Source organism: Leguminivora glycinivorella, chromosome 20 (assembly GCF_023078275.1).
Source record: "Leguminivora glycinivorella isolate SPB_JAAS2020 chromosome 20, LegGlyc_1.1, whole genome shotgun sequence".
NCBI lineage: Eukaryota > Metazoa > Arthropoda > Insecta > Lepidoptera > Tortricidae > Leguminivora > Leguminivora glycinivorella.
Window position 1 is genome coordinate 10,309,434 of NC_062990.1, and position 22,777 is coordinate 10,332,210.

Consider the following 22,777-nt stretch of genomic DNA (forward strand, 5'->3'; position numbering starts at 1 on the left):
TCAAACACTGCATTAAAAACTTTATTGAAGGGTGTGTAATGGACACAGATTGACAGGCACATTTCTGGAAGCTATTGCGGCCGGCAGAAAACTGGTTGTCAATGGAAATCTTTACTTTCTTGTTGCTTTAATAATCCATTGACCAGAGTCTCTCTGGCTTATTATCCCACTTCATAAAATAGATAATAAAAACCTTAATCAACTTCATCATGGATCACGACATTCACGACAGGCAGAAACAGATGACCTATTTATAGGTGTAATCTCTGCCTTATGGCCCGCTGTCAGAATTTTTTATTCTGAATTGCGCTATGAATGGATGGATTGGATTGATTGACCAATGTAGTAAGAGCCAATCTACGCTACAGTGTCTTGTGAGTTGAATACCTTTCACCAAATTGTATGATATCTGTAGAACCTATCTCGCACTTAACTGTATCTGAAAATGGATCCATAAGAAATTCATGGATGCAGTTAAAAGGCTGCGCAGATGACAGTGGGGATGGGGATAGAATCTCTCCACTCTCTAATTGGTTACACGTGTCCCGAGCATATCACTTTATCCAATACATTTTACGCTATTCTAAATCGGGATAAGCTTGATCCAGATCCACTGAGAGTCAGTATAAAGTTGATATGAAAATAATCGTTGAAAACTACTGCACATGGACCTTTGGTCAGCAGTCAGAGGGCCATCGTTTCCTCTAATGTTTTGGGGATGCCAACATAGGCAACATATGTCATACAATGCGGCTATTCCGTTGTGAACAGACGCAAACTTTGAGGAGCATGGCATGGCACAGTAAGAATGCGTGTCGCCAGGAATTCGACTTATCGTTTTCGCGATTATCTGGTATCGGTTCTGCGCGAACGATCAAACTAGTTCCTCAGCTACTCAGCTCTGGCTTGGACCATTGTACTTAAAGTTAGATCTAGCATTTAATTCGACCGACGAACTGTTAAGCTGATTCTACGTTACCTAACCATCTTCACAGATGATTTATGAAGCATATGTTGCCAATGCGGGACCTGAATTTGCTACGAGGGCGGATCCAGCTTTATACTCAGAGGGGAGGGTCACGTGGTCAATGTGCCTTGGCCTGGCCCCGGGAGGGGGTGCGATCATGTCGGCTGCAACTCCTGGAGGATTACCTCTTTCGCGTTTTCGGGTGATATTGGAATTGCAACACGTCATTGTTGTGGTATTCGCGACTTTTCGCAATTATCTAACCATTCTCCTTCCATGCGTCCTCCCTATAGGTGACAAAACCCACCCGGTCGCGTTTTGCACAGTTCTAAACGCAGCAAGGCACATTTTCGTTGCGGCGGAGATCGTAATTTCTAATTGTTTATATCCCCTGTGATGACAATATAAGCAGACTTACATACATATCGTCACTACTTTTAAAAAATCTCGTATCTCATGCTGTTCCTCAAAGTTAAAACGTAGTAAGTCTATATGCATTCCATACATACTTACTACAATTTTCTTTTCATTGGCAGACGAAGATACAAGTTTTTTTTAAAGTAGTGACGATATAATACATATCACTGTGACTAAATTGATATATGGTCTGCTATGCCTTTGATCTCCAGATGTTCTTCATGCCATCCTGTGTCACTTGCCCCCAAGAGTGATATCTCAAAAACGCGACCACGCGTATTTTCCGTAATAAGGAAAAGTAAATCAGGCTTCAGTTCTCTTAGCCAGCAATAGCGATATGTGCAAGTCCATTACACACTCTAAGCGAAACATGACAAGGATGTCCTTCATGCTGTGCCCATGATTATACTTGGGTTCGTATTTACTTGTATTTCTAACAACTTTGTCCACAGACCTTAGCTTATACGGGCTATGTCGGCGTTACTCAGGCGCCGCTTTATGCTGAGTCCAACCCAGTTTCTGCTCAAGTTCCTGGGTACTCGGGGTACCAGCCTGAAGCTTACGCTCCTAATACAGAGCCTAGAAACCAGGAGCCCGGTGATTGGAATAGAAATTCGCGGGAGAAACCTTCTGAAACGTTCCGCAACAAAGATAGAAAACGTCGTCATTCTCCCGAAAAACCTGATTCTGGCAAAAGAATGTCCAGGTTTGACAACTTCAACAAATCGAAAAATCGCAACCCAACGCCACCTCCAAAACAATGGGCGGACGAGAATCGAGCTTTTCGAGATCAGTTTTCTCGTCAGAACCAACACGCTGAACCCCCATATCAACCCAAAGAGCCTAATTCTGACTACCGACAGTCGGATTCGATGTGGGAACAACAATCACGTTGGGAAGATCCCAAACCAGCTGCCGAACAACAGTGGGGCAACGCTAACCGAGGCTGGGAACCAGAACCTCAGTCTCAATGGCGTGAAGAACCCAGGCAATGGGACAACCAACCGAAACCGCAGTGGGAGAGCCCACCGAAAGCGCAATGGGATAACCGAGCTAAATCGCAAAGGGATAAACAACCCAGACCGCACAGGAATAACGAACCCAAATCGCAATGGAATACCCCGCAGAAATCACAATGGGATAACCAACCAAAACCGCAATGGGATAGTCCACCCAAATCCCGTTGGGATAATCAACCGGCAGCACCGCAATGGGATAACCCACAGAAACCCCATTGGGATAACCAACCGAAACCCCAATGGGATCACCAACCTAAACCGCAATGGGACGATCGAGTACCCGTGGAAAATATTCGTTCAGAATGGTACGATCACCTAGCGGCTAGCGATGCACCGCGTGGAAATGATCAAGAGTTCCAACCGCGGGATCATGACCGCAACAGGGACGGTCGGTCACGCAACCAAAACTTTGACGAACCAATCAACGATCAAGTCTGGACTAGAGAGCCCAAGAATTCCTTTAGTTCTTCAGACAGGCAATCAAGACCTGCAGAAGAATCGCGAAGGAACCGGCCGAGGTCCAAAAACGGACGTGAAAGAAATGATTGGCGTGACAGCAGACCGGTCTCGCCACGCGACCGCTCGGGCGGCCGCGAAAGGACCGACTACGGGAAACCGAAGGAATATCCTTCCAGGGAGTTCAGACGTCACCCGAAACCCGAACATGGCCCGCCCAAACCCGCACCGAGACAAGAGACAAATAGATACGAAAGGGTTGAAGCGCACGGCGCTAATGCGAAGAGTAACTTTACCAAACAGAAGAATACTTATCCGCCTGTGTCAGATCGACCCGTTAATAAGCCTGGCTTTGTTGAGGTCCGCTTAGATAAAAACAAGCCGCAAACTCTTCGTTCAATGATAAATAAAGACCAGACGATTCGGCTCCAAGCTACTGCTCTGATCGCCAAGAAAACCGTCGGTGCAGACATCGAGAAACCTTACATCTCTAAAGGGCCTCTCGAAGCCTATATTTACAAACAATTGAAAGCCTGCATTAAATCGCGTGTTGACGTTATATTCGGCGAAGAACTGAGTGTGAACTTGGCTGATGTTATTCAGCGCTACAGGGCGAAGTTTCCTTTCAAAGACGACAGTATGTTAATGGTGCAGATTCGCGAGAAAAGTTCGAGGGAATTAGAGTCGTTGCCACCAAAGGAGAAGAAAATTGAAGGTTAGTAAAGAATATGTATTCGTTATTTTTAGAAAGTCATGCGTGGTAAAAGAAACATGGTTTATTTTATGTAAGCTAGTGAAATATGAGGATCCGTACAAGTGTTCCTCTTGCCCCATTATTTCTCTTAGACATTGTAACCTTAAGCATTTGCGTCTCAAATGGGACGGTGCTGAAAATGGTGATTTAGACGGACTGCAAAATGTTGTCTTGCAGCCTGCACGTCTCATTGCACTTTTTTCACTTTCCTGCACCCGGAGTGGATACGAGTAGTTTGTGAGTCTGCATTTTAAACGCAGTTACAAAACAAATCTATTGACATATATGCGGCTCCAATGTGGAAAATCGATACTGTCGATCGCGTTTTGCATTCCCTCTATTGCAGTGCTCAAGCACATCCCAAGACTTGAATGCTACTCAAGCGATACTCGCAGTTAGAGTATAAGGAACTTTTCCGTGATTCGATTTTAAGCCTATTGTTTTTATATTTTGGAACACAACCCCAATTCTTCGATTCATACACGATTGAACTACAACTTCGTTGGTGGTGGTTTTCTGACGCATCGGATAATAATATACTTTCTGTCGGGCCCTCGGGCCATTTGACAGACCAAACAGGAGAAAGAGGATCTGAAAACTCTGAAAGAACCAGTAGTGTATAATTACTGTTCTTACAGACCACCATTTTATACTGCTCGCGCACATATTGCATACTTAACTCGATATACACCGTGTCCAATAAGTCCGAATACTCACATTTTACCTCAGTTCTAAAGATATAGGGATCACAGGCCATCAAATTCTTATTTAAACTAAAGAGTATATTCCTCTTAATATTGGGTGTATGACTTAATTTTTACAGATTTTTAAGTAGTTTCTTTAATTATAAAAAAATAGTAAACAAAGCATCTAATCTTGAAAATATTGTCCATCGTGCTCTATGACCTTGCGCCATCTGTCAGGCAACATACGAATGCCGTCGCGAAAGAAACTTGCAGGCTTCGAGGCGATAAAATCATCGACGAATTTACGCACATCATCCAACGTTTTGAAATGTTTATCCTCTAAGCTGTGCTGCATTGACCGGAACAAATGGAAATCAGAAGGGGCCAAGTCTGGCGAGTATGCCGCGTGCGGGAGAACTTCCCATCCCAAATCCAAGATGGTTTTTTGAGTCAAGCGAGCAACGTGAGGTCGAGCGTTATCGTGCAGTAGTATAACTTGCCGGCTTCCTTGCCCAGTAAATGGCCTTTTCTGGTCCAGCTCTTCGCTCAATTTGTTCAACTGTCGACTGTAACGCTCTGCTGTCACCGTCTGACCAGTTTCCAGAAGTTCATAATAAAGCACTCCCTTCATATCCCACCAGATACACAGAAGAACTTTCTTTAAGTTGCTTTTATATTTCGGCGTCGATGTAGAGGGTTGCCCGGGATTTACCCACGATTTTTTACGTTTGGAGTTCTCGTAAAAAATGTACTTTTCATCACCGGTCACAATTTTCCACAAGAAGTCCTTTTTCTGTTGCCGGGCGAGCAGTGAAAGGCAGATGTTCATACGTTGACCTAAGTTGTGTTCAGTCAACACATGTGGGACCCACCTTCCAAGTTTATGAACTTTTCCCATTTGGTGCAAACGCTTGGAAATAGCTGTTTGGGTGACTCCTAACTGAGCTGCAAGCTCTTTTTGCGTTTGCGTTGAGTCCTCATCTAGTAAAGCTTGCAATTCTGCATCTTCAAACTTTCGCGGCTGTCCTGGGCGCGGTTGGTCACTAAGGTCAAAATTACCACTTCTAAAACGTTTGTACCAATAATTGCATGTTTCATAAGATACAACGTCGTCACGAAGAACACTACAAATTGATTCACGTGCTTGAGAAGCATTTTTTCCTTGTTGAAAATTCGTATAGAATGCAGTGCCGAATGTGCTGTTTATCAGTTGCCATCGTGAACTTTACTATTTTAAGAGGTTATAAAACCTGTATAGACTTGTCATTTAGTGTTTTAAATGCTTGTGTCTGATCCTTACAAAATCACAAAAGACCGCGAAATATTTCTGTTTTAAATATAGTTTTAAGCTCGAAGAAAAAATCTGTAAAAATTAAGTTATACACCTAATAAAATACAAGTACAAAGTACATGAAATTTCCGAAGTGTCTAAGAAAAACAAAGAGGTAAAGTGCCAACAAAATACTTGCTCGGCACGCAGGTGACGAGTTATTTTTTATAAGGAGAATCTGTATGTGATGAAACAGACGCCACGTGTCCAAAATAAACTATTATGGGTACCGAGGATAGATAACGTTCCGGGCAACTAGAAAAATGTGCCTAGGTTCCAAAGCTCACCATCGGCCCAGGTGTGGGATGCAGTATGTAAGCGAGGTAAACTACCTTCAGTACTTACAGATAAAAGCGTTAAAATCAACGTTTTTTTCTTTAAAACCAAGGTTTTGGAGAAAAAAATGCCTTAAAGTTAAAAAGGATGCTTGGGAATGAGTATCATGTGTCCCAACAAGACGCACCTCCAGCACATTCGGCAAATGGTATTCTAGCGTAGTTTCAGACTAATCTGGCAGTTTTTTATCCGAAACATGAGTGGCCACCCAGGCCTCCAGGTTTAGGCGTATTAGACTATTTTGTATGGTCATACATGCTTTGAAGACTAAATTTTTATAAAATCATAAACCTAGATCATTTCAAAAAGGTTATCGAGAGTATTTGGGATGAAATGTGAAGAAAACGGTGCGTGCCGCGTGTGATCCGTTTGAGAAGCGTTTGAGGCTGGTAAACAAGTTAATGTTGGAGTTATTCCAAAACATTGATTGTGAATGTAGTAAATAAGAGTGCCATTCATAAAATATAATAATAATGTAGTAACTATTTGTTCATTTTGTTTTATTGGCTATTTGTGCTGTATTCAAACTTATTGGACACGGTGTATTATGGATGTCCTAGAAGATGCAAAACACATCCCGAGGATAAGAAATGGCGATTACCTTATTTGATTATTATAATGTTGAAGTAATTAAAACAATTTTGTCTCCATTCCTGCATCCAAATCATAGTTTTGGTATTGAAATTGTAACGGAAGTGATTACAATAGCGAATTAGTGAGACATTTAGATTGCGCTACTTCTCAATGCGAACTACTTTGTTTACGTTGATTGTTGTAATCAATTGATTGAATTTTTAGGCTAAAATAAATTTACTCGAAAACAAAAGTGGCAATCATCTGTTCAACAGATGTTTTGTAGAAGGTGACTATGGGTAATTCTTTAAAGACACGATACTATACCACAGAATATATAATAGTACAAGTACAGAAGGCTCACTCCTTTGATGATCACAAAATGCCGCCATTATAAATTCTCACCTACATTAACAAACGGACCGCACGCGAGCGGCTGACACTGAATTTTATTGCGCCGCGCGAAGGTCGTCACCACTGAATGGGCCGCGTACTCGCGGCTGCCGACATGTACTTGTAGCGCGGCGATAGAATCGCGGAGTGAGCCGCCCCTGACTATACTAATAAGTTTTTATTAGTATAGTCGCTTTTGACACTTCATAAAACGTTATTTATTTCGAAAAATTCACACTTTGCGTGAATACTACTTATTGGAAAAGACCGTTTAACTTAATAAAAACCAAGCAATTTTACATTATATCAGCCCAAATGGATTACATTTGTTTTCCATTGTGGGGTAGGGAATAGGGCCTGCTCCCGGTTCTCTCAGTACCGGGAATTTCCCGGTACTCCCGGTACCGGGAGAACCGGTACTGAAATAATTTCTCGGTTCTTTCCCGGTTCTATGTTAAATAATCAAGATGCGTGTTTTTTCAGAGCTGTGTTGTGTAGGTATGAACAAATATATATACCAGGAGATTATGTTTTTAACTGTTATATAGATATGATCGCGTGCTTGTGTGTGTGTGTGTGTATACATTATTTTTATATTTAAAGTAAAACATACCAAATACATAAAATGGCGAAAATTTCTGGGTATTAAACCTCTGACATTTGTGATGATGACAGATGTATGGGCATGAAACCTCTGTATGCCTGTCCACAAAAAAGCTATCTTTGAATTATGACATTTTGATGTTGACTGATGATGATACATGTCAAATTTGGTTCATTTTTACGTATGGGCAATATTATTTCTGGTTTGGTTACATAAATTAACAATGGAATATGAAGAGATTTCAAGTGACAAGGAAAAAGCATACATTTGGCGACATTTTCTCCGATCAAGCGATAAAAATACAGTAGAACCCGCTTAAAACGATTCTGAGGGGACCCAGCCAAAAAAACGTATTATACGGGAAATCGTATTAAACGTGAAAAATAAACTAGTACTATTTCATGTAATTTGTTTATTAAGAATGGAAAACCAAACAAAAATCATATTCATACATATTTATAGATCAATATTAGGGTTTTGACTTTTTGACATAATTTGGTCTACATAATTGTAGTTTTGATATACATATTAGTGAGGTGTATAAATTGCCTACATTAGTACCTATTCAACAGAGATGTTTATTTTTTACTTAAAGTAATTACTTTTTTTTAGATTGACGCAGAGATTTGGACGCATTTGATTATAACAAGATATTCAATATAATTTAATTTATGGATCGCGTCTTCGCTAATTGCACATAGACGATACATAACGTCTTAAATCTGCCACCAACGACAACGCCTGAGCGTTTGACAGAATTGGAATTTCTTCCTGTTCATTAGCGTCGTCATCATCACTCAGGGCTGCGTTTTGGGTGAAACCTACGCTTTCAATCAGGTTTACGACTGAAAGCACTTCATACGTTGCAACATTGTCGTCTATGGATGAATATCCTAGAAAATCCTGCAATATGGTGGGTTCTTCTTGTTCTATAGGCAAGATGACAGATTTTGAAAAAGTGTTTTAAAACATTCTTAACTATTGACTATATTCAAAAAATATATTATTTCTGCAATAATCAAAAGATTTATTGGAAAAAATGCCATTTTAATGAAACGTTCATAAATTTGCGCCAAAACGCGGTCACCGGTGTCATGGCGTCGCTGTGACGTCACACCTCAGTAAACAGTCAAGCGTATGTATTGCAAACGTTAGAGCCGAACAACAAATCCTTTAATAAATATGAATGCAAAAGTTTACAAGTGGTGTGCGGTCCCTCAATGCACAAATTCGTCACTAAAAACCCCTGACAAAGTGTTTGTGTATGTTCCAAACGAGAAAACGATGCGATTTAAGTGGCTTACTCTTGCGCGGCGGGATCCGAAAGCCATTAATGTTGATTCTTCCATTTATTTTTGTGAAGATCACTTTGACGTAAGTTGTAACGTTAATTAATATATTCCTAAATGGTGTGCCACTTTGTTTTACTACAAACAAACTAATAACAAGTAACATTAATTTTCCGAAGTAAATCTAACCTCAAAATGAATATACTTGTTAAATGATTTCTAGAGGTATATTCACCACTGTATTAATGTACCCATTTATTCATTTTCTAGTTGCCAAATGACATGGATAATTATATGGAGTATCACATCATGGGTTCTGTGGCAAAAATTAGGATGAAGCCAGGGTGTATACCCACCAGGTTTGACTGCCAACCAGATAGAAGAAAACGAGCCTCAGCTGAAACCATCCACCGACCATATATTACAAAAAAACAAAGACAAGATATTATTCAAGAATCTATAAAAGATCTGGAAGAGAAAAGTATTATAAACAAACCCTTAGAGCTAGAAGAGACATCAGTTGGATGTTCAGGTAGGAGGCAAGTGCAGGTTCACTGTAGGAGTTGGGGTGGACTGCTAGAAATATTATAAAGTAAATATTAGTGTATATGTTTTTACCAATATACTCAAAAAGACAGGATTGATTTCTAAAATCAACACACCACTAGAATGCTATTTTAATGCTAAATAACAATAAAATAATAGGATGTAAAAGAAAAACTAGAGTGCAGCTGTAATTATATGTTTATTTCTTTATTTATGGTAATATTGCATAGTGAAAATGTGTTTATGTTTGTTATTATTAGGTAATAATTTTGAAAACTACTGAACTGAATTTTTAAAACTTCTTTTACCATTAGTATATTATTCCTGTTCAAAATATAAATCAATTTCTTATTCTGTTTATGTAAATTAGCAATTCAATTGTGCTGATTAAACCATTCTATAGGTAGTTATTTATGTTACAGGTTAGGTACTAAATGACTTAACTATTTGATAGCAAGGTACCTACACAACGTTAGATTATTACCTTGCATTCTGTACCTAGAGTACCTCATCTCATTATTTAAGAATTACTTGATAGTTATTTTTCATCTCTATACTGACTTGTGCTATTGGGTATTTAATTAATGTGTTTTTTTTTCAGCTGTGCGTGGAGATGAAGTTATAGAAAATATTACACAGGAAAAAGATAAGACAGCAAATAAATCAATCCAAGTTTACATGACACACAAATTCAGAAGCAAAGCCGTTCAATCTGGAGTTAAAATTGTAAACCAGATGACATCACCATTGAAACAGGATCGCCAATCTGTCTCTACATCGCCATTTAAGATAACTAGATGCACTTCCAAAATCAAACCAACCACATCAAACATACACATAAGTTCAAGAAAAATATTTGTAGATGAAGCCCAGTCTGATAGTGATATTTCGTATACACCATCGATAATGGATGAAGGTACATCACAAACTATATCTGTTCAAACAAATTCAACTTCAGATTGCAGTGAGTTGCTACAAGATGATAAACAGAAAGAGGCAGCTCTAATGCTGCAGTGTACACTACTTAAAATCAACAGAAATCCTCGCTGTTATATAGGTGTTCCTAAAGACTGTCATTATTTATTAGGTCTAATCGAAGAATACACAAATATTCCTCCAGTTCATTTTCTCATGTGTTTAAAAAAGATTAGATTAAATAACTCATTCAGAGAGCTCGCTGATGATTTTTCCATGACACCAAGTTATGCTAGTAAGATATTTCTTAAAAATGTTCCTTTGTTGGCTAGTGTCATGCGTGCTTTTATTGTAAAATTAGATAAATATAATATAAAAAATAATTTACCAATGGCGTTCAGACATAAATATTATCATGTAAGTTGCATCATTGACTGCTTAGAAATAGAAATACAGAAGCCCTCGAAAGCTGTAAATCAATCTCTCTCCTGGTCTGAATACAAAAAGGCTAATACTATCAAGTATCTTATCTCCTGCACTCCAAATGGTCTAGTAAATTTTATATCACCTGGGTATGGAGGAAGAGTAACAGACACATGTTTGGTAGAATCATGTGATTTTATTAAATGTTTGCAACCAAGCATGTGTGTGATGGCTGATAGAGGTTTTAAGCATGTAGAATCATATTTACTCAAACAAGGAGTAAAATTAGTGCGACCTCCAAGTGTTGTAAAAGGTTCTAAGCTTTCAAAGACCGAGGTGAGGGAAACTAAACAAATTGCTAGCCTAAGAATACACATAGAGAGAGTGATTCGCCGCTTGAGAGAATTTAGTTTACTGAAACCACACGCATGTGTGAATCACAATTTAGTTAGAGTACTTGATGATAGTATAACCATTGCATGTGGTTTAATAAATTTACAGGATTCTTTAATTAAATAGGTAGCCTATGATAGCTGTAATTGAACTGTATAGGTGAAAAACTTAAGAAAGTCACCTGTTGTATGTGTGAGTGACGTGTTGGAATAGATAACACATATTTATAATTAGTAACACAAACAAAACAAACGCCTATTCGACCAAATCACTCACACATACAACAGGTGACTTTCTTAAGTTTTTCACCTATAATATCTTGTACCTACCTTTATGCAATAACCTGATTTAATTAGGAAAAAATAAAAGTAAAAATTCACTGTTTGTTTTATTTATTTATTATAACTAAATTACACATTGGTACAATAATGGGTACACAGTATACTTCCATGAACTGACTAAAGCCAAAATAAGTTCTGAAACATATTTTTCATCATATTTCACACTTATTATATTTACATTTTTGTTCACACTATAATTACAGTCAGCAACACAAAAGTAACCTTTGTGATGATGTGACAAATACATTTGTATCTGCATCTGAGCGTAAAACTTTTTGGTTGGTTTTCCATTAATGACATAATTTTTGTAAGTCTTAGTACTTACTGGACACTTTATTTCTATAATGCTGTCATCACAGACCCCATCTGGTGATCCCGCTATCATGGGATATTTTTTACTTATAAATAAGCCACATTTATTAATTGTTTTCCCCAGACTGGTAGAGACGGTTTCTCTTACTTCATCTTCCAACAGTCTGCCACGTTTCATGGCATTGGTGTCTGGAATTCTTCCACCCATTATCAAAGCGATCAGTGTTCCATCAGTAGTTTTGCACCTACTAAATTCATATGCTCGTGAAGCTGTCACCCTTCCATATCTTAATTCGTGCCAAAGACCACTTTGATGTTGTTGTCTTGTTTTTTCCTCAACCAATTTAACATCTATGTCATTAAACAAAAGTTTTTCCAAGAAAGTGTCACAGGATCTTTCCTTATATTTAAATACCAATTTGTGCATGGAGAATGTATTTACTGTATTAGGCACATAATCTTCCTGAAATTTAATCAATTCACAATTGTGAAGTGGCCTTTTCCTTCCTTCCTCAATAAACTTCTCAAATACTACAGTATTTGTTGGCAAACTAGGCTTACCATTAGATAAGTCTTTTGCTGTTATATACTTTATGGTAGTTCCAACTCTCGATAGCTTAGATTTCATCCAGTAACATTCAACTGATGTAATGGATGGTTCTTCACTCCTGCGATGGACCCACATAAGAAAAGCTATAGCATGTTTGCAGCCTCCTTGTGATCCAATACAGTCATGGCATTGCACCGATACAACTGTTTCGTTGACTTCGTCAACTATTAATGTTACTCTATATAAGCTTCCGTGCACTTTCTGTTCCGGGCAGATTTTTGTCTTCACCACACATAGATTGCCATCGCGTTTTAACTGAACGTAGCTTACGGCATCATCACCATACGATGGCCTGGAGGATCTATAACAAAGAAATCGATTAGTAAGTAACGTTACATAAAACATTTTTTTCATAACGAAAACATAACCTCAAACACTAAACATATCAAGTGGTATTTTATAATTTTTATACATATATAACTTCAAAAATTTCACACATTTCATAAAGTATTAACCATACTTACACTGCAGTTTTTACATTTCTGGATTCTGCTGAACAGAAGTCTTTGTTTGATGCCAGGAACTGTCCCAGCATTAACACATCCACTCGGGGCAAATTGGAACTGTTTGCCTTAGTAAATCCTTGTTCCATGGCTTAATTAGTCATGGAACTAAGCAACAAATGGAGATAGATCTTATGATAGTCGAAATTTTTAATAGAATTCAGTGACAGAGTGACCACACAGTAAGTACAGTAACAGTATTTACAACGGTGTGACGTCACGCAATCTGATTGGTGTTTTAAAAAACATGGCGGATTTCAGTATTTTGTAATTTTATTTTCTAAAATAACATAATAATCTCGTCTTTATAAATAAAAATGGTATTTTTTCTTACTTCAATATTTATACTAAATTTTACTAGATAGACACTTTTTTTCTAATGTTTCTTGCTTACTGTCATCATCCCTATTAACCGTTGTCTTCAAATACAATTCGAGAGGTAGTTTTTGAACATTGCAAAGAAAAACAACTCGAAATAAAGCAGGAATTAAAAAAAATATTGGATAAAAATGAGAAGTTTTCCATTTCATTTGATGAATGGACATCTAACAAGAATCGCAGGTATATAAGCTTTAACATTCATTCATCATCCCTCAGTGGTCGATTCAAATTTAAAAATCTAGGCCTCATAAGGGTTATCGGCTCATTACCTGCAAAAAAATTCATAGAACAGATTCGACAAAGACTTGAAACATTTGCGATCTCACTAGAGTCTGACATTATTGCGGAAACCACGGATGGCTGTAGTGTCATGGTAAAGATCGGCAAACTTCTGGGCAATTCTTTGCATCAACTTTGCATTGCACACGGTATTCAGCTGGCTCTGTCAGATGTGTTTTACAAAAGACCCACTGTTACTACAACCTCATGCGATGATATTACTCAACATGAAGACGTAGAGTTTTTTGAAGACGAAGACGAAATCACATTAGCTGAATGGGTCAGGCGATGCGGAAACACCAGCATTACATTTTGTCATGAACATGACATGGGGAATGATGATGATACAGATGATGGTGATGATTCTGATGGAGTACTATTTGAAGAAGCGATGAGAAGTTGTGAAATTACCAAAGATCAATCAAGTTTCATCTATTTTGATTTGCTGTCGAAAGTGAGAACTGTTGTCAAATTATTTAAAAAGTCGCCTACAAAAAATGATGATATTTTGCAAAAATATGTTCACGCGGAGTTCGGCAGAGAATACCAATTGGTCTTGGACGCGAAAACAAGATGGAGCAGTATGGCAGAGATGCTACGCCGATTCCTGAAGCTGAAAGATTGCATCAGTAAAGCTTTGATAGATGTTAAAAGCGAAATTTTTTTTAGTCAAGACGAGTGGAAGACTTTACAAGAGCTTGATGAAATACTCGATATCACAAAAACTATCGTGGAGAGTTTATCTCGACGCGATGCTACTTTGTTAACTGCTGATATAGCAATAAAGTTTGCAATAAAGAAATTGACGGCAATGAATACGAATATAAGCACACAAATGAAAAATTGCTTAAAGACGAGATACAGTGAACGTCGTTTAATAGAAGCGTCCACAATGTATTATCTCACAAATCCTAACCAGTACTTTGAGGACGTCTTAAATGAAGACATTTTAACATTCCCAAGGCTGACTTCAGACGATATGTGCAGAAACATTATCAAATTAGTTATGCGAACTATGGAGGAACCAGAAACCAATGTAGTTCCACTTCAATATTCTCAATCTGAAGAATACATTGGCAATGGCGGAATTGAACAGAACCCTGTGCCAAAAATAAGTAAAGCAGAAGAGTTAAATTTAGATATAAGAAAAGCAACCAGTACAATTCAGACAAGACCATCTGAAAACGATTTAAACGACTTTCAAAAGATAAAGATCGAAATGGTGTTGTTTGAGAATGGGGGCGACCGTGGAAAAATTCTGTCGCTAGCCTACAAAAATTTAAAGGCCATACCACCTACTAGTGTAGAACCAGAGAGGATTTTTTCATCGGCGGGTTACATTTGTAACCGATTGCGTAGTTCATTAAGCGACCGAAGCCTAGATGTAATAAGTTTCCTTCGGTCTTACTATCAGGAAAAAAGAACAACCCAAATGATTTAAGTTGTTTTTGCCTGGTTACCGCTGCCTGACTCCGGCAAACAGAAAATTGACCCTGTATAAATAATGGTTGAGTCTAGTAAAGAGGAACACCTCAGATCAGATGTTTGTTGACCTCAGCTTCGCCTCGGCCAACATTGCATTGCATATTACTCTGAGGCCTTCTTACTTCACTGATCTCAACCATTGTTTTAGGATTATATATAAAATATAATCCTTAATAACATGATGCATGTGCCGTACGTAAAAAAAATATTTTTAGCAATAACTATATAGAAGTATGTACCTAGTTATGTTTTGTCAAAGTTGATTGTTCATTTTGTTTTTGTTTAAATTAAAATCTTGCAAAAAGAAAACATTAACCCCTTTTTATGTCCCCAACCCCATTTTTTAAATTACAAACTCGTTGCATATATAATTTGATTAATTTGTGACATTTTCATAAAGGTACCACATTGTCGCTTAAGCACAAGGACGCTCTAACAGGTAATTCGTATAAAAATATGAACGAAATTCGTCCATATGGTAAGCGAAAATGTGGTACCTTTTACTTAAAGACGTCGCATTTCATAATATAAGCGCTGCATAACGGTTTATTTGTATTTATTTGTTCAATAACCAATTTAGTAATAAAGTCATACACAGATGGAGGAACCGGTCAGAACCGGGAATCCCGGTACTAGTACCGCTCGGTACCGGGAAATTAAATTCTCAGTACCGGCCCCGGTACTGCAGGCCCTAGTAGGGAAATGCGTCGATCAAACCTTTGATCATTACAAATTTCTAAATACCTGTTTATGTGCGGATGTGGTACTACGCCTAAATACGTTATAGTGTTCAATAAATATACAATTTAGACTATTTGACTAATTATGGAGCTATAATCGTTATGGAACCAGCTTTTTTGAATAATAATCTTTTTGATTTTTTATTGACATGCATTTCCGCAAAGTATTATTTCTGTTTTGTTATTTCGTCAACATTTTTCTATACCTAAATAGTACCCATACTTTTTTCTGTTTTCCGGACGGGAAACGCCAGATTATTATCTATTTGCAACAATTGCAACACAGCGAATATTTCCACCATATAATTATATGTATGGGCATATTACGAGGTACCTACCCCTATCGATATCGACTGTAAGTGTTTTTACACTGCTAAAACAGCTACCGGAGTCCCAAGCTTTATTAGAAGCTCACCAACAAAGTTGCGCTTTCTTAGCCCACTTCAAATCTACAACTTTGTCCCCAGGCGCCGATAAACGAGGCTAGCGACGTTAACTGCAACAACGCGGCAAAGATACCTGTTAAAATCACTTCTCGGGGAGACGATTGTATCCCTCAATGGGAAGAACCTGACAGAATTCAAACTCTTATAACAATTAACACCGAAACTTGTGAACAAACTGAAAGACCATTAAATACAAGTAATATTAACATCCCAGAAGATTACGAAGTCGAAACTGGCGGATCACAAAAACTTGTTACGATAAAAACTGAGCAATGCACGCAAACGAGTATAACAAAAACTGAAACACATGCAAATGTTCCAGGAAGATGTAAAATAGAAGCTCCATCACTTATCACGATAAAAACTGAATCTAGTTTACACATCTCTGAAACATCTAACAATGGCAACGAAGATATTAAGCCTAGCTTCATAAAAAACGAACCTAGTACTGAAACTTCTGAATTATCAAACCATAGTCACCAAGATATTAAACCAAAAGCCATGACACGAGAACCATCAGCTCAGCGTGAAAATAAAATTAACTCACAATGCTATTCTAAAATTCCAAACGAAGTTAAGCCTAAGAAAGATATTAACGAAAACAATCTAAATAATGTAAAACTTAAAGAAGATTCTATGGAGTTCAAAGAAAAAAAATATGTTGTAAAGAAGTTGTCACGCCACATATACCTTGTTGATAGATCTCTTAATCGCCAAGTAAAAAAACTTGGAACTATAAACAAACAAGTCCGCCGCCTAGTTGCGAGGAATATAACAAAACAGATAATGGGCTTAGGCGTTAAAGATACTATAACTCCGTACGGGGCTATAACGAATTACGTTAATCCTAAACCGGGTCATGAAAGCCAGATGTATAGGAAAATAATACAGTGTGTGGACAGGCGAATAAAGGGTATGCTTGGGGATGGTTTGTATACAAAGATGGACTATCTGTATATTTATCACAGTTATGGTGAGCAGTTTGGCTTTGATGAGGAATTTTGAATAAAATAAAAGTTGTTTAACATTAATGAAACAATACATGTGAGAAATTTAAAACGTTTAGATTTTGAATAGTTCATATATTAGTTTATATATTAGTTTTTAATTAGTAACTTTTTTTACATTAGCGGATTAATAGCTAGAGAATCCTCTAGAATAACAGAACAAATTAAACATAAGTACTTGCTACTTAATAAGTGGGAACAATATGCTTTAGTTTTTTTTTTGTAGAAATTAAAACTTAGAAAGTCAATTTCTGTTTTGTAACAGAAATAAAACTAAGCTTTCCTTGTTATAGGTACTTCCTAATTGTTGTTGATATTGTTTTGGTCTGTGTTTAGTTGCATTGAAGTTTGGGAATTGTGATATTACTGATTTAGTAAACCCATTTAATAAATATGTGGTTTTATTTAAATATCTAAAAGCATATCTTACCAGAGGATGACAGCCATGACAGGACACATAATAGTCTACGTTAATGTCAATAATAAATTAATCATAATATATACGTGAAATCTCTGTAAAGAGAAAGATGGTTGCTTATACCAATTCTAAGCCACGGCGTTGTGAAACTTACGGAGCGGCTAACCTCAAGTAACTAACGAGACTCCTGGTTTCTGAACCATGTGTGGCGGTGGTATTGACCATAATATTGCAATTAAAGAAAATTAGTGGATGAAAATGGAACCATTAGCGATAATAGCTGCTAATACAAAGCTGCTGAACGATACAATACAATTATGGTGGTGGTTCGCTTGTTGAATATGGTCCAGTTCTAGATAATATTGTTACCAGCCTTGATTAAAGAATTAACCACTGAAAATATTATGACAAAAATGTTTTACCTGTCTATATTCAAATTTATAAATTGCTGTCATGTTGGATTCTAATATCAAGAAACTATTAAGAGGGGGTAGAGCAGGGAGAATTTTCAGAATCTGTCAAATTACCCCATTACACACACAAACACCCTTCACTCACACTACCTCAATTTACTGTGAAAGGTCAGTGACCCTTAATTTTTTTTCAAGAGTGTTATTTTGAGTTTGTAGTCAACTACTGACCTCCTTTGAGAAATTAAAACTGTAAAAAAGGTAGCATACAAGAAGACAGAGAAAAAATACGCATCATCTAGCTTTCCTTCTCTGTTCATGTCTCATGTGACTTAAATTTACCTAAATATGTAGATAACGTTCCTTATTCAATTGATTGTTTATCTAGGTGTATTTCAAATTACTTTGCACTACATTTTGCGTTACTTTTCTATACTTAGATTAAAAATCGTCAGCCTGCCTATCCCCGCAAACATTATTCAAAGACGTGTGTGAAGGGCTAAAGGCCGATACCTCCAGGCAGACAATTTTATTATGGTCGCGTGATAAATGATAAAACATCAGCCCTATCACACTATTTGTAAGTGCGATAGGGACGGCCCGATGTTATACCATTTATCGCGCGACCATGATTGCCCTGCCGGTCTTCGGAGGCCTGTGCTGTGCATTACGTATATGCGGGGTGTATTAAAGACTAACAGACAGGTACTTTATTCTTTTTGGTCGTTAGGTTTTTTATCAATTTATCATTTATTTTGATACAAAAATAAAGTATGTGTATAAAATAAAAACCTAATGAATAGAGTACAGCTAGCAGCAGTCATGTCAGAGACACAAAGAAAGACAGGGAATATCGACGCATATCTTATCTTATCCAATACTGCCATCGCCATCTGCATCAGACTCTTGATCTTACCCAATTTCCGAGTCCCTTCTCTTAATTTCAGTTCCTTGAGTTGAAAATGTTGAAACTCATACTTAGTATTAAATAAACCACAAATACATATAAAAATCACAATATAATTTTAAATTATGGCTTGGGCCCTGTACCAGTTGCAGTCGCCACGTCTGTAAGGCCCCTTGTAGTTTCTTTTAAATGGCTAAATACCTAGATGTAATTTCATACACATCTGTGATGTAACTGAAAATTAAAAAACATCGCTCAGAGATAAGGTTCAAATTAGCATGTCAAAAAATACAGTGCAGTCAAAATACCATCAAAATACGAAAAAGCATATGTCAATGTCAATATCACTGCCGTATGCCGTATTTCAGGCCATACAGGGCTGTTTTCTCAAATATGAAAAAATCTCAAAAGCAGAACTTTAAATAGTATTTTATGCAACAGGCGTTTAAAGGAGATCAAAAAAGACGAGTGGCGTGGGTAACAATTTGAGGCGAAGCCGAAAATTGTTATTAAGACGCCACGAGTATTTTTTGACTCAGTTAAACACCGTTGCATACAATACTTTTTTTACGACCATGCACTTAGTTTTTAATAGGTTTCTGAATAACTTTCGTGAAATTCACACTGTTTCCTGTATTTTGACGCAAAGGTTTGCACTGTCAGCTCAGCTGCCCAAAGCATTCCCGCGCACGCGCGCCGTATCGTTATGAGGCGTTGCCATGGTTACAGAGCCAAACAATGCATTTTCAGTTTTTTCGATACTGCGCGCATGCGCGGAAAGCCGGCGGACACTGGCTTTGGGGAATAGACTTTTATGTAGGGTTTTAAAGATCTATGCACGACCCTGTAAATGACGAATAATAGTTCGGGAGTAGAAAAAAGACTTTCTAGGAAAATTATTTTGAACTTGATAGGTAGAACAATTTTTAAAAGTTGTACAAAAAAAATCTGAACTAAGTTTGTAACTATATGAAAAGCATTTTTTATCTTAGATTGCATATTTTATATGCATATTATCGTAACGAATTTTCTTTCAAATAAAAAGAGAATTATTAGAATAGGTTGACGGTGTCTACCGTAAACTGGGGTTACATTGACCAATTTGGGAATTTAAACTTCTCTAGCTTCTACATTTAATGGGTATTTTTACGCATTAAATGTAGGAGTTAGAGAAGTATAAATTCCAAAATTGGTCAACGTTACGTAACTAAGGAAGAAAAAAAATGGGACCATCAACTTTTTTAGTCTTTTCCTGCTAAAAATCTAAAAAGGTAACAAAATAAGTGATATCAGGATTATTGTTTTCTGTCACGATGCCTGCACGTATGAAATGTTTCTTTTTAACCCAGTGGTTGACTGGTAGAGAATGCCTTAAGGCATTATGTCCACCATTTGTACTTATTTTTTTATGTGCAATAAGGAATAAATAAATAAAATAATGTACGCAGAAAAAAACGATGTGATCAAACATAAACTGACATTGGGGTTACTCTGATACACTATATATTTTTTTTTAATGATAATCGAATGTAATCCCTTACAAAAGTATTTTATGTCAAGAAAAGATAAAAAAAAATGGTTCGCAGTCAAATATTACAACTCTTTAATGCTATTTTGGGGTTACTTTGATCAAGAATAAAAATTAACATCTTCGAAAAACCAACTTTATTTGCAATTATTTCAATATTTATCACAAGAAGCGATCAAATTATCAGCCTCAACAAGTACCGTGACAAAATCAGACAATAATTAACTATGTGTCATTATGGTCAATGTTACCCCATGCAAGTGATCAAAGACACCCCACAGAGTAAATCATTAGTAGTAAATACCTAGTTTGACTTTATGATACAAAATTCAATACAATGGTATAGCTGAACACATTTCTGGCAACCTAATATTCACTGTGAACCTTTTACTTTAATACCCACTACGTTAGTTTAGAAGTTTATTTAAACATGAAAAATAGCAACAAACTATGCTTATATTTTGACACGTTATCCGCACTGCCCACGACCATACTTACTTATTCACCGCGTCAGAGCACCATCTAACTATAAAGGTTGGTTAAGGGTTATCATAATATGTGTAGATTTCATTACCGACCACTCATAACATATTAAATCCTTATTTTTTGGTAAAATAAATATAATACGCTCGTGACAGGTCATATTTTGTTCGCAATCCGAAAGAGTCAACCCTTTTCCCTATTCACCCCCTTCCCGACCCTATTCACTCCAACGTTAGGGTGAGCGAAAATTACTAAATAAAACGACATATTTTCAAAGACAAACCGAAGTTCACACTGCCGGAAGATTTTTTGTGTAAAAAATTAGCATGGTACATATAAAAAAACTGCTATCGACGTTCAAAAGTCGGTTTTGGCCCTATTCACCATAAATTACGTTAGTTATACCCGTTCCGACCCCATAAACCCAAAATCTTCAGAAAACGATGTACTATGTAGCCCAATTTTATTTGGTATTTTGGAGGTAACTAGTAAAAATAATTTAGTTTTACAATTGTGCGAAAATAGATTCTCATTTGGCCGGTTTTTTTAACCTGGCCTGGTGGCCTAGTGGTAATAACGTTAGCTGCGTAAGCTGAAGACCCGGGTTCGATTCCCGGCTCAGCCACCGTGGGCCTTGTCGTTTTTTCTTTCGTGTATGATATCTATTTCAATATATGTATGTATGTATGTGAACACTTTATTGTACATAAGACAAGTTAGGACATAAAAAATAAAACCGCCTTCAAAAATAAGCGCGTTACAAAACACGGAGAAACTAAAAAGCAAAAAATAATAAACCTTTGAATTCAGATTTCTTATCGGATTGCAATAATCTAAACATCCAAATTATAAACAAATCCATTAATTTTGTAGTCGGTACCAGACCTGTTCATCGCCTTGCTATTTCCTGTTTGCACCACCCAACCATACGCAGGCTGGCACCGACTCCAAAAATAATTGATTTGTTTATAATTTGGATGTTTAGATTATTGCAATCCGATAAGAAATCTGAATTCAAAGGTTTATTATTTTTTGCTTTTTAGTTTCTCCGTGTTTTGTAACGCGCTTATTTTTGAAGGCGGTTTTATTTTTTGTTAAAAAGTTTATTTATTTGTTGATTTTTAGTGGTTCCTATTGATATTCTATGTATCAGTCCGAATATATGTACAGTAGTGAAAGAATTATCCTTTAACTCCTAACCATTGAGGAGTTGACCTTCCATCATCAGCTCAGCCACATAAAGTTATCACTATCAGGCGTAAATACTGGTGTACCTTTGAAAAATACACTAAAAACATTACATGTGCCTATAACATTTGAAGAGTTCCCTCGATTTCTCCAAGATCCCATCATCAGACCCCGACTTGGTGCCAATGGGACCATCTCGGGGTTATACCTGATCGAATGAAAAAAAAATTTTGAAAATCGGTCTATGATTCTCGGAGATATCGAATAACATACATACAAAAAAAAAAAAACATTCAGTCGAATTGAGAACCTCCTCCTTTTTTGAAGTCGGTTAAAAATACAGTATAGTTATGATGTACAAAGGCGAACTTATCCCTATAAGGGATCTCTTCCAACCTTTGAGCGAATTGAAAATTTATTATTTATATAAACTTGAAAAAGAACAAATCAAAAATGATTCAATAAAATAATTTTATTTCTTCTCTAGTTGTATAGTTTCATACTTATGATTTTTATTTTAAAGTAATCCGTCTATATTATAGCAACCATGGGTGATTTTTGCGGACTTAAGTAGAAACGTGGAGGTAGACAGAAGTGTGATTAACATTTCTAAGTGTTAATTTCTTGTATCTAGTCTA

The 22,777-nt window shown here is 36.9% G+C and overlaps 3 protein-coding genes across 4 annotated transcripts in view; 2 read left to right on the forward strand and 1 right to left on the reverse strand.

Annotated features, from left to right (window-relative positions):
* The window catches only part of LOC125237173, a 49,096-nt gene that overhangs the window by 2,210 nt on the left and 24,109 nt on the right, over positions 1–22,777 (forward strand). Inside the window, exon 4 of the mRNA XM_048144158.1 lies at positions 1,837–3,574. Coding sequence (XP_048000115.1) covers positions 1,837–3,574 — 1,738 coding nt within the window. The remainder of the gene's footprint in view (positions 1–1,836; positions 3,575–22,777) is intronic.
* LOC125237175 lies at positions 8,475–11,480 on the forward strand. Of its 2 annotated transcripts, XM_048144161.1 has the most exons (3): positions 8,475–8,909; positions 9,095–9,356; positions 9,972–11,480. In XM_048144161.1, exons 1-3 carry the CDS (start codon positions 8,718–8,720, stop codon positions 11,225–11,227), a joined length of 1,710 nt encoding a protein of 569 aa, XP_048000118.1. In that variant the 5' UTR covers positions 8,475–8,717; the 3' UTR covers positions 11,228–11,480. The 2 variants fall into 2 exon arrangements, with proteins under 2 accessions (XP_048000118.1, XP_048000119.1); XM_048144162.1 differs by having other exon boundaries at positions 8,475–9,356.
* On the reverse strand, positions 11,507–13,126 carry LOC125237177. Its single transcript, XM_048144164.1, has 2 exons — positions 12,829–13,126; positions 11,507–12,665 (listed from the first exon to the last, which is right to left on the reverse strand). Exons 1-2 carry the CDS (start codon positions 12,954–12,956, stop codon positions 11,507–11,509), a joined length of 1,287 nt encoding a protein of 428 aa, XP_048000121.1. The 5' UTR covers positions 12,957–13,126.

Excerpts from the sequence above, each read along its gene's own strand:
- LOC125237175 (XM_048144161.1), top strand. The coding sequence starts at position 8,718 with ATGAATGCAAAAGTTTACAAGTGGTGTGCGGTCCCTCAATGCACAAAT. Across the intron at positions 8,910-9,094 it reads TTTGTGAAGATCACTTTGAC|TTGCCAAATGACATGGATAA; the intron begins GTAAGTTGTAAC and ends TTCATTTTCTAG. Across the intron at positions 9,357-9,971 it reads GACATCAGTTGGATGTTCAG|CTGTGCGTGGAGATGAAGTT; the intron begins GTAGGAGGCAAG and ends TTTTTTTTTCAG.
- LOC125237177 (XM_048144164.1), bottom strand. The coding sequence starts at position 12,956 with ATGGAACAAGGATTTACTAAGGCAAACAGTTCCAATTTGCCCCGAGTG. Across the intron at positions 12,666-12,828 it reads AGAAATGTAAAAACTGCAGT|ATCCTCCAGGCCATCGTATG; the intron begins GTAAGTATGGTT and ends TCTTTGTTATAG.